The sequence below is a fragment of the Vanacampus margaritifer genome, chromosome 4, assembly GCF_051991255.1.
Source record: "Vanacampus margaritifer isolate UIUO_Vmar chromosome 4, RoL_Vmar_1.0, whole genome shotgun sequence".
In the NCBI taxonomy this organism is placed as follows: domain Eukaryota; kingdom Metazoa; phylum Chordata; class Actinopteri; order Syngnathiformes; family Syngnathidae; genus Vanacampus; species Vanacampus margaritifer.
The window spans coordinates 14,805,940-14,818,307 of record NC_135435.1 but is presented as its reverse complement, the minus strand read 5'-3'; the positions used below and the strand labels follow the sequence as shown (position 1 = coordinate 14,818,307).

Below are 12,368 nucleotides of genomic sequence, written 5' to 3'. Positions count from 1 at the left end.
CCTGGGTACCCTGAGGAAGAAACTCATTTGATTACTTGCATTCGCAAGCTTGTTCTTTTAGTCATCGGGATCGATCTCCTCCCTGAACCGGCCGGAGAAGGCACCCCACCGTTTTTCGACTGAGGACCATGGCCTCAGATTGGGAGGCGCTGATTCTCATCCCAACCGCTTCACATACAGCTGCAAACTGCTCTATTGAGAGTTGAAAATCATGGTGTGATGAATACATCAGAATCACATCATCTGCAAAATCGGACCCCCTCAACGGCACGGCTGCATGTATAAATTCTGCTCTGGCAATGAAGATCTGTGACAAAGGACATCCTTGGCGGGGGCAAACCCTCATTGGAAATGAGTCTTGATTTACTGCTGGCAAAGTGTTGCTTGGTGTGCTGCGGGCCTTGATGACAAACAGGCCACTATAAGTCATGTGTTATCGAGTACTTGTTTTCCGAGATAATTCATCCACCTCACAGATGTAGCATAGCAAGATCCTGTTTTTGTTTTTTTATCCTGAGATTTGAGGGAGCGTGCAATTGACATGTTGTCTTTATATGTAGTGTACAGTATCCTTAACAATATCATAAACAATGTGAGCCACCAAGCAATTCAGGTACCCTAAATTAGTTCATACCCCCCCAAATTTTCTAAGTTACCCTCCAAACATACCCTTCCCTACTCAATTACAAACATCCTGCAAAATTGTCATGAAAACATGCTGTCCAAAAAGGAGCTGTTTTTTTCATCCTGTGACATTTACTGAACTAAAGTACCTGTATGTCTGGAGAGTATATCCATCTGCTGCCAGTGCTGCTGTTGTAGCAACAAGTGATGGTTTATAACTGAGCCTGAGTCCCTAATCCCCCTTTTATTGGCTGCTCACGTCCAGTATTTATTTTTGATTTTTATCTGCAAAGCGTGTCCAGTATGACTTGTGTTAATCATTTCTCAGATTCCTCTTCGGTGCTGTCAGTAATTTGTTGGCATCTGATCCGCAAAGAGAACCAATGTAGCATTTCCACTAATTTGTCCGCCCTCCTGCCCAAATAAGGATCATAGAAAAAGACGTACAGACTGGCGGCTTGCCACATCTTTCAGTGCGCACAGGTCAATGAAGTCAGTGGAGAGGAATGCGTGTTAAACATGTCACACTGTGGAGGAAGTACAGCCCCCCTGAGCCCCCTGAGTGAGATAAAACCGGCCATCAAGAGTGTTGCTGTTTGTTTGTTTGTTGCCTTTGTCTCCGCTGTTATCAGGGACTGCTGCTGTCTCTCGTTATTTAAGGCTCGGAAATGTGTCACTGTTTTCATAAGATGAGTAAACACCTGGGTCGGACATTAAGATGGGGCCTCATCCGTGTAAGGAGAGTTCGCCATGTACTGTAGACCATTATATACAGTATGTGTTTTAGTGTATTACAAATCTACTCAGAAGGACCAGTTTGCTCATCTTCAACATTTTAAATTGTTCGAATTTTGGGGTTTATCAGATTGTAGCTGCACTCTGGGGTGCCAAACATCCAGCCCCAGCACCCCAGTGGGTCAGACATGTCTGCTAGTGTTCCTCTCTGTTTTTTCATTCCCATGTGTGATGGATTGATCTGTCAGATGCTTGATAGGAAACAATAACAGGAACTGTAAACTTTTAAAAATATTTCTGATTGTCATGTTGGTATTAGAAATGTTATTTATAATTTATGTTGGAGAGTTTCCCATTTCCGTTGGTTGAACAGAAATTAAAGCTCATGTCATCACAAGTCTGCTTTTTAGATGGCTTTGAATAGTCGATACAGTCAACACATAGGATATTTAAGTACTGCACTGTGCTAGTTACTTTGTCTTTGGATTATCATTTATTTCCTAAAAGCTTAACAGTGTAGCTAAAATAATGTATGCCCCCCTTGATTAAGTTAGCAACACTAAATAACTTTCAGTTTACGTGTATTATGGCGACGCCATATGGACAAAAGCGGTATTGTTCTGTCTGAAGGAAGACCACATTTCCCATGAGGACAAGCGCATTGTCATTTTTGAGCTCACGCCAGCGAGTGAAATCTTTGACATTTATGCAAGTAGCTTCCGCTTTTCCGTTGTTTTGCAGCTATCGTGCGTCAACATTCAAATTGACTTCCGTCTTTGTAACAAATGGGTAAAGGGGGAAGTGACATATGCCATAAAGCATTCAGCACATTTGTAGTTTTTTGTGTGGCAGTGTTCCTACCATCTTCCTCAAAGTTGCTTAGTTCCAATAAAAATGATACAGACCACCTCAGGCCATGGCAAAGCTACCATTCAACTGGTTTTAAGTCCATGTTATGTTATGAAATTATTTTATTAAGGTTGAAAAGTTCCTTAGTGCTACTTTTTTACTAGTATATGAGTTACCCAAAGACTTAAACCCATTAGTGGCACTGTGATTATTTGTTGGATGTTGTCTATTTTTACCTTGATACCGTTAATTGTTCCTGTTTTCTATGTTCCTGAAGTTGTAAAATCACAGAAGTAGCCGATTTTGTTAGATAACTAATTTGGAACAATGCGGTCATTACCTTCAACATTCCTTCCTACGAGCACCTCATTAATTGTATCCTCTTTGTTTTCTTTTATTGTTTCCCTGTTCCAGGTATTCAACATGTTTTAAGCCTGTTTTGTGCTATTCTGACTGAGCACAAAGTTTTGTTCCACTCCACGAGTTACCAGAGGCTTGGAGAGGCGTGTCGCGCTTTGGAAGCCCTCATGTTTCCCCTCAAATACAGGTGAGTGAATTTTATTTTATTTTTTATTGTGTTCCTTCAGTTGCACAATCAGCACTATATAATAACATTTTAACAATTGTATTATCCTGCTGTTGAATCTTGATTTATTTCCATCTACCCCCCCCCCCCCCTCCCTTTTTTTTCTTTAAGTACGATGTCTTGAAACATACATTTGGTCCTACCACGCTTGTACAATTACTTTTCTTAATTCACCCATATCTGCCAACGCCTGCTATAATTTTAATCAGTTTTTTATCTCATGAAAATGTACATAAATGTTTAATTTTGCCAAAGTTCCCAGTAAATGATGATAGCCCAGTCATTATGAGGATGCTATTACACATTATTTGCACATTGTGTGCTACGTGCAATTTCTCATGAGTTTACTCATTTGAGAGTCCTTGTGAAGGCCTTTCAACTAAACACATTTCCCTGCTATGAAAGTGCTTTGTGATGCACAATCATTCAGATATTTTTTTTTAGTTCCTTTTTATTGGTCTTGCTTGAAATACAATGTATATTTTGTACGAATATATTATATCTGTAGTTATCCCTACATCCCTATCCTGCCTTCACGCCTACTGGAGGTGCTCAGCTCACCGACACCCTTCATCATCGGCGTGCACTCCATGTTTCAGAGTGAAATCCAGGATCTGGTGAGTACAGAATGAAATCTCCTAACCTGTAAATAGTTTTTAAAATGTGATGATGCAATGTTTACAGTTTCACAAGCACTTTAGTAGAGAGTTTATGGTTTAGATGCGTTTGCCTATGCCTCGTGTTGCTTCTTGCGTCTTCTCTCCAGGTGCAATAAAACCACCTAATATGTCAGTATTTCATTTGTCACCAGTTGGATGTCATCATCGCGGACTTGGATGGAGGCACTATAAAAATCCCAGAGTGCATTCACTTGTCTCTACTTCCTGAACCTCTGCTCAGCCAAACACAGGCGGCCTTGTCACTGGTAAGCAAGTGCATGCCAATACATCTTCATCCATTTTTATATGCATAACCATAACATTAGGATCAAAACAAATTGCCTAACCCTAAATGTAAAAATGCCTTTCAGCATTTAAGTTTACTTTGACTCTGTTTTGGTCTCTCAGGACTGTGCACACTTACTCACAAAACTGTTGTTAAACTTGGTGGCAATACCCTTAATAAACAATGAGTGGGAATTAACAGTTGATGGCTCATATTTAAACTCAATGCCAAATATATTTAGTCTTAGGTCTGGGCGATTATGGGGGAAAGGTAATCATGACGATTATTTTTGATTGATGTTGAAATCACGATTGATAAATATAGAAAAAATTATTTAAAAATGTTCTAATTATTACTTGCAAAACTCAATGACAAAAATGCCATGGCCATTCATCCTTGCACGTGGAACACTATTCTTTTTGGCAAGGGCAAAATGGCCTTGTGAATGTCACGTGAAATCAAGGTTCTTGCATTTTCGTTCTGCCTCATCAACTCCTTTGCTGCATTGCATCTTTGAAAACATTCAAACCATGAATAAACATCTCCCTTCTATCTTTATCGTATTTATTTTATTTTATTGATCTGTTTTTATTTTCTATTATACGACGTGTGTACAATAAGTATTTTTGTTGTGTGTTTAGCTTCATTAAACTGTTTGAAGCATGCTCAATAGGGTAGAATCGCATAACATCACACTCTTGCTGCCACGTAACATGGTGCATTCAGGTAGAGGTGTCAAACTTAATCGATAGTCTATACCTAATCAATTATAAAGTTCATAGACAACTATTTTAATAATCAAGTGATTGTTTAGAACTTAGAGCCTTAAGAGCTGTTTGACTTTAAACATTGTCCAAATCCGCTGATTTCTGCCTCTCAACAGAAATTACTCTCTGATGTCTGTAGTCCTTCATGAAAGCTGATTGATTATCTTTTGTGTTTAGCGAAAATAAGACATTTGCAAATATCTGCTTTTAATATGGAAAACAATGACCGAACGAACCAGTAACTGAATCAGTTTCAAAAAGGTTGGTCAGTACAAGGTGAATCCCTCTCGTGTCATATTGCGTAACTGTTGTTTAGTTATCACTAAACATGACCAAATAACAATATTTGCTCAATAAACAATAATTGGGGAAGAAATTGTTTTGTAATACACTTAAATGTAAAATAAAATTGTATTTGATTAATTGATGAAATAATTGATTCTAAAAACGTCTTCATATGAGTATTTCATATAGTATATCAGGGTACTTTAACAACATGGGAACTTGCACACACACCCTGCCGTTCTCACAATTGAACTGGAAAGTCGTCATGCGTGAGGTCTGCCTCTTCTAGGTATTGCATCCTGACCTGGAGATTGCAGACAATGCATTCCCTCCGTCTCGCACCGCACCCTCCAACCTCAAATTGTTGGTAAGTCAGCATCACTGTCACATGCCTTGCTTTTATCCATAGTTTGACGTCTTCCTCCCCCACGAGGAGGATACTACTTCTTTCAACAAAAGGCCTCTTATCCCGAAAGGGTCAAAATAAAAGGTTCAACAACAACTAACTTATCTAAACCTGCTGATTAATTTATAGTCATTGTGGTGTTGCTTCATAGCTTTTTGATGCGTTGTGTATGTGTATGTTACTGTGTGTCAGGACAAGGAGGTGAGGGCTGTCTTTCTCAGGCTGTTTGCACAACTCTTCCAGGGCTACAGGTCATGCCTGCAGCTCATTCGCATCCATTCCGAACCCGTTATTCACTTTCACAAGGTAAGATAACAAGTAACTATTCCGAGCAAAATGTTCTAAAACTTAGTTTTCCTGATAGTCACCACTTGATTAAACATTTTGAACAAATGCTTCCCAGGAAAAACAATTTTATTTTACTCTTCCAGGAATGATTAGTAACAGTGTGTTAACGTGTGTTCCGAACATTTGACTAATTCAGAGTGCTCTTCTTTTTTTTTTTTTTTTTTTTTTTTCTTTTCTAAACTGTGCCATATGAAACATATTACAGATTACTAGGTATTTTGTTTGTTTATGTCCGGGGTGTTTCCATTGTAACTCCAGAGCAGGTCATCATCATCAAAGTACCCCACATGGATTGTGTTATAATCATGCTCAGCCTATTTCCTGGGAATCAAACAAATAATGAGCTTCAATTGACATGCTTTTTTAGATGCAGCAATTTCTGTTGCACAAGAGCTTACACTTGATTATAACGTTGCAGATACTGCTTGAAAGATAATATGGAAAATATCATTTAATCATTAACTGCACTAACTTGCTGGTTTGCTGTAGTAAGCAACTGTTTTAATTTTGACATTGTCCAGATTGCCTTTCTAGGCCAACGGGGCCTCATTGAGAACGACTTCCTCACCAAAGTCTTGGATGGCATGGCCTTCGCTGGTTTTGTCTCTGAGCGTGGTCCGCCTTTCCGAGCTTGTGATCTCTTTGATGAGGTAAGGCCCCCTCATGCTCAAGTCAAATACGTCGTAAAACTGTACACATATATTTGACTTGAAGTACAATATTGTTTTTTTGTCTTTTGTTATTTACTGGACCAAGCCATCCTTGTAACTGCAGGTTCTTCTGGAGAATTTAGCAGTTATTTTAGTTTTATTCTCTCTGTGTTTATAGTTGGTGGCCTTAGACATTGAGAAATTTAGGGATGAAGATCTCAACCCTGCGAAGCTGCAGAGGCGCATCAGGGAACTCTCTGAACAGCTATACAGAAATGTGAGACTGGCACATTTGTTGTTGTATTGAATATAAAGTGTTTGCATGCTAACCAACATTTTTTCAACTCTTAACTCTTAATACCTGGGCCTAATGCTTCTGCATGTAATGCGTCAGTATTAGGCATCTTGTGTATTTTACAGTGGTTCCTTGAGATACGAATGACCTATCTTAGGAGGTTTTCAATATACGAGCTGTTGTTCAGGTTATTTCTTTTGCTTTGATTTGCAAGCAAATATTGAGATAGAAGTGTTGCGGGGCAGCAGTGAACTCAACTCACTTCACAAGTAGCAGTTTGGCAGATAGTGACGAAGTCTTTAAAAATAAAAGAGGCTTCAATCTGTTTATCACCACTCCCAATTAGAATTTACTGTCAAATTAACAATAAAACAAAGAGAATTACATGGTGTGTTTTTAAAACAACCACATACTATAGCTTTATTTTAGGAAAGTCCGCTTAGCTCAATGCTGGCAAACAATGGTAAATTCTATAGATGGGCTAACGAATAGCATGTGTTGGCAGTGTAATGCTCTCAAAACAACGGATATTCGAATATAAACTCAGATAATATCTGACGAGACCATCTCCGTGTATATCCGTATGTCTGTATTATACTGCCACCTAGTGGCCAAGGTGAACACATCAGAAGGAGCAGCACAATGCCCAAAACCATAATTGTGGCAAAAGCTGTTTAAACTGCTTAATTATTTACATTCTGTTTAATTATGTCATTACTGTATGTTTGTATGAAGTGCAATATTATATAGTACTATTTTCCCTTTTGAAACACATAACTTTTTAAGGGGGGAAGTCACCAGATTAATGGCATTTCTATTCATTTCACTAGGATAGATGCTTTGAGATACGAGTGTTTCAAGTTAAAACTAATTGTTGAAACTTATATCTCAAGGCATCACTATCTGATTTTAATACACTGGTCAGACACTCTTCATAATTGGGTATATCATGTGTGTGTGTGTGTGTGTGTATTTTCGCTAGGAGACTCCGAACCCCCACATGGCATTCCAAAAAGTGCCTCGACCATCCGAGGGTTCACACCTTCGCGTGCACCAGGTACCCTTCCCCCCGTTGTGTGACGATCAAGTGGAGAAGCTACTGGAGGAGGGTGTGGCCAAACACACCAATGCCCCTCCATTAGCACGGCCAGAAAAAAAATGTGTTGTACCTGCTGGTCCTCCTGTCGGTATGAACACCTATGACTATCATGATATCAGAAGCCATCCTTAATATTAAGATTTGGAGTGATTTCTTTTCTCTGTTTTACAGTGTCCATTGTAGGAAAGACTGTCTCTGTGTTTAACAGTGCTCGCAGGCTTGAGGTCGTGAGGAGCTGCATAGCCTTCATCTTTGAAAACAAGACCCTCGAGACTGAAAAGGTTCAGTGTACAATCATTCTATTTTATTTATTTATTATTATTATTCAAGATTGATTATGTATTTGTATATTTGGCTCCCAGATTAGAATTTATCACACTTTTTACACCTACTAACAGCTCCAAAAATACTTGGCTCTCCAAGTATCACCGTCATGACCAACATTAAAATACTAGCGCAGAAGTGTTTTTATATAATAAATATAGAAAAACTGCAATTTTTTTTAAGATTATAAAGGCGCATACTAAGACTAGAGGAAGCCCATGTACCATACTGCACTTCGAGAATCACAGTCATGAATTGAATGTACTTTTTCAGTCAGGTAGTGTTTTGTTGCCTACTTCCTTGAGAAACGGATTATTTCACTATTAAGGTCAATTAGTCCATCCTGTGTGTTGGCATCCTAAGGTTTTAACAGACGTGGAGGTTGTCTCACATTTTCCTTTACGTGGGCCACTGTGCACAAACGGGAATATTGGAGGCAAAAATACAACACTTTTTTTGTTTTGACGTCGGCCAACAGCCTGTTTCCTTTGTGTCTTACTGACTTCATATAATTGTTCTATAATTAAAGCATGCGTCTTACTGCTTATGTAAGAATGCTTACCATTTATCCTGTGAACCGTCCACGAACCTATAAAACCTGCTTTGACATATGGTCAGAATAAACACAGGGCTGTACTCAAGGAAATGTACATACTGACTTTATAATAAAGTAGTAATGTTTCATACCGCTCATTTAAATAAAATGACAAAAAGTCACATTTTCCATACTATTCAGAAAATGAACTACATTCCATTAGACTGCTAACCACAATGACACAGTGACTATTTGAAGATTTTAATAATCAGTCAATAGATTTAAATTAACATTTTCACTGTTATTTATTGTTATTCCTGATATGGCTTATCAAATTTATTCCATCTACTGTACATCAGTTACAGTCTGACTGAGTTCTTCCCCAACCCTGCCTCTGTCCATCATCACCCACTTAACAGACTCTTCCTGCTGCTCTGCGGGCACTCAAAGGCAAAGCAGCTCGCCAGTGTCTGACTGAGGAGCTAAGTCTTCATGTCCAGCAAAATCGTGCCATACTGGACCACCAACAGTTTGACTACATCATCCGGATGATGAATTGTGCCCTGCAGGTAATTCACAGAAATCCAAAACCATGAAAACATTTTTTGTTGGATTGCCAGCAAATGCCTTAATCTTTTTCTTCTTCTGAAATTGTGATCGCTTTGCTTTTTTCAGCATTGTCAAATTAAGTGATAATTATTATCTTCGACTTTCTATGCAAAAAACTGCAACTACCCCACCTTTCTTTTCCAACCTCTTACATAAAATCATTTTGAGGTAAAAATAACCACAATTTATGGTAGCGGATCCGTCCAGAACGGAAATCAAAACAGGAAAATAGTTATAATGTCCTCAGCTTTTAAGCAAAAGAATTGTCAGATAAGCACAATTGTACATAAGACCTACTGTCCACGCTTACCCTTCCTCCTGCTTTTTGCTTTCCTGTATTCTTCAGTTGTTTACAACATGTTGTAAAAATGAGTCCAGTAATGTTGCTCATTGTTTATCAGACAGCCTGTTTGTCTCTTCCTGGTTTCGCCATAGTTGAAACAAGTGTCAAAATCAGTAAGCCGTGTGTTTTGTGCTGTCCTGGAAGAGCCTGAGGCCTCACTCAGCTATAGCAGCCAGGGCTTTATTGTTAATACTTCATTTTTACTGCCTTGAATCGGCTCGAGCGCTCTTTGGATTTAAATCATTGTAAGCAGTTCCCAGTGTACAGATTTCAGTGAGTGACTTGGGATTCCAGTCATTTTTTTAATACAAAGCCAATTGATCTTGGCAGCTGTGCAGGACATGAATTCAATGTTAAAGTTGCCGCCCTGTGACAAAACTATTGATTGGCAGTAGCAGTCTCACTTGCTGAACTCCATAACTAAACTGGGCTTAATTTACAGACACACTTACATTCTCTACTATCATATAGTTACAAAGTGTACAAAAGTAAAGACCTTTAGACAGTCACACTCCCGGTGTGCTGCTAAAGCTAGTGACACACATTCTGATTTTAATGTCTTTTTTTTTTTTCCATTGGAACCAGACATCTGTTCTGAGCGTGTTTTTTATGGATTTCTTTGAGATGAGCTGAGGAAGAAATATAAATAGCAAATTGGCGGTCAAGTTATTATTACTTCACACCCTTTCTTGCAACACCCTGCCATTAAATGGACTCACAGTGATATTTTATTGTATGCGTGTGTGCATGTGTGTGTGTCGGAGTGAATGAGGGATCAGAGTGACCTATCCTGTAAAAAATGTTGCTTGCTGTTGTGGAACGATAGCATGATGCCTCATTAGGATTTCTGGCGCCCACATGTACGTGACACGTTGATTCACAATGACATCATCATTAGGAGGCCAATCATGACATTTATCGTTGAAATGCTCCCCTCAGGGTGTATAACAGTTTCGTTTTTGTGCTCGTGATCAGTGTTCAAAGAGTTTTTGGGATCAAATGGTGGAGTGTGACACAAAGCTGTATCATAAGTCAAATGTCAGTTTGATACGAGTTACATGTAAGGCTGCCCCTTGAAAGTTTTAAAATCAAGTATTTTTGTGATTAGCCCATCAAATTCAATGAATCGAGAAATTGATTTTTAAAAATGATTTTGCATTATTAAACACAATATGTGCATGTGTGGTGCAGTTATACATTCCACTATAGTATCAATGATAGGGCTGTGCAATTGAGCAAAATTCAGTTCCAATTTCAATTATTACACTCCATAATTGCAAAGTCAGCATAATCGTTCTATATCAATACTAATTTTGAGTTGTTTGAATTCATACATTAGCACCTTTTTTAAATTTTTATAACTACTGCTTCATCCAAAAGGCACTTGCATAATTATAGTGTTTTAAAGAATTTTATTTGTCTTCGTATTTTTTACGTTTAAACATTTTCTTGTTTTGTACCAAAAAATAATTGATCATCTTAATCGTGATTTCAATTATTACCAAAATAACCGTGACTGATTAATATTTTCTTTATTATCAAGCAGCACTAATCTATGACTTTGAGTGTGTATGACTGTAAAAAGGGGTCCTGGCTAGGTGAATAAGAATGTAAAGTTGTCTGACAGGTTAGCCAATCTGTGCTTTGAGTGACACTGTGAAATTATCCCAAACTTGACTTGCTCTCTCTTTTACAAACTTTTTTCGCTCAGCTGTGCGTAAAAATGAATTCAATAAACTTCAAAGCGGAGATTTTATGTGAACTTTTCTTTGTAATTGATTAATTCAATTAATCGTTGCAGCCCTACATGTTTTACAAGAAGCCAATTTTCAAAGCCTGCAATGCATGGAAAAAAAATGATGGATTCTCAGGAATGTGATGTTGTCGCCAGTAAGATTTTACAATATGTTTTCCTGTTTAAACAAAGGTTATTATCCTTATCTGTGTTTCTGCCATGAATCACAAAGTAACAAGTCCCACTGACGCATTTGAGCTAATTGCCCATCTAGTTGTGCGCGCACACACACACCGGTCAGTGCTCCTGCTCCCCGCCGTACACAAGCCATGTGGGGGAATGAGGCCTGCTGTGGATGTATCCTGGCATCCCAACCATTTCCTGTCAGATAGGATTATTAGTCCTCTGTGCTTTGCTCTCTCGTAGCCCAGGGCCTCATATTTGTTAAAACACACACTTTGAATAGAGGTTTACTAGGAGAGGGGATTATGGTGGGCGGTCAACGTGGCCACGGTGCCGCCGAAGCCATATGTCCCACATGATGGCGAGTTTGATGTTGCTAAGGTGCGAAGTGGGCAAGGCGAGCACATGTTCCACACAGATGTTGGTCAGATAAAATTTATCTCACTGTTGTCTTGGAGCTGACATACTTGGAGGTACTCCCTATCTCTCTGGTAAGCCTAAAGACCACTATAACAGTTTCAGTGTATGACTTTATTCATTATTTAGCACATAAATTAGTTTCTTGCTGTGAGAACATGACCCCTGTCTGCCTCCTTAACCTTGCTTGACGTAGTAATTGTCACTGGGAATTGGAACTGGGCATTCGCTATCCAGCGTGGCCAGGTAAACATCTGCTGAAATCAGGTTTCAGAACTCTCAGTACAGCACAGAGGTCAACTATGCGGCCTTCTCTTTCTTTTCCTGTTGCAAATAACTAAAATGTGTTTATGCACTATGTGTGCGTAAAAGTGCCATTTTATATGCACATTCCAGACACTTCACTTCCAGCAGATTTCCTGGATAGCGTCTTAGGAAGTTTCCCTTTGTTCACTTCCTGCATCATTTCTGTCATTGGCTGCTCACTGTATCGTGTACGTGTCGGAGGCCGAATAACCACGTTAGTCATCGTAGCCGTTAAGCATTCCTGCAGCTTCAAGGGGGAGTAAAAGACTGGTGAGAAATTCAGTAAATAATGGGAGGAAAAGAAGACGGAGGGATGTCGTAGCAGCC

At 38.9% G+C, this 12,368-nt stretch overlaps 1 protein-coding gene across 1 annotated transcript in view; it reads left to right on the top strand.

Moving 5' to 3' along the window:
• Positions 1–12,368, top strand: part of sbf2 (SET binding factor 2) — an 83,218-nt gene that overhangs the window by 34,710 nt on the left and 36,140 nt on the right. Inside the window, exons 7-16 of the mRNA XM_077564619.1 lie at positions 2,623–2,755; positions 3,303–3,411; positions 3,606–3,719; positions 5,081–5,158; positions 5,390–5,503; positions 6,067–6,195; positions 6,374–6,472; positions 7,473–7,677; positions 7,761–7,870; positions 8,868–9,017. Of these exons, the coding sequence (XP_077420745.1) occupies positions 2,623–2,755; positions 3,303–3,411; positions 3,606–3,719; positions 5,081–5,158; positions 5,390–5,503; positions 6,067–6,195; positions 6,374–6,472; positions 7,473–7,677; positions 7,761–7,870; positions 8,868–9,017 (1,241 nt within the window). The remainder of the gene's footprint in view (positions 1–2,622; positions 2,756–3,302; positions 3,412–3,605; positions 3,720–5,080; positions 5,159–5,389; positions 5,504–6,066; positions 6,196–6,373; positions 6,473–7,472; positions 7,678–7,760; positions 7,871–8,867; positions 9,018–12,368) is intronic.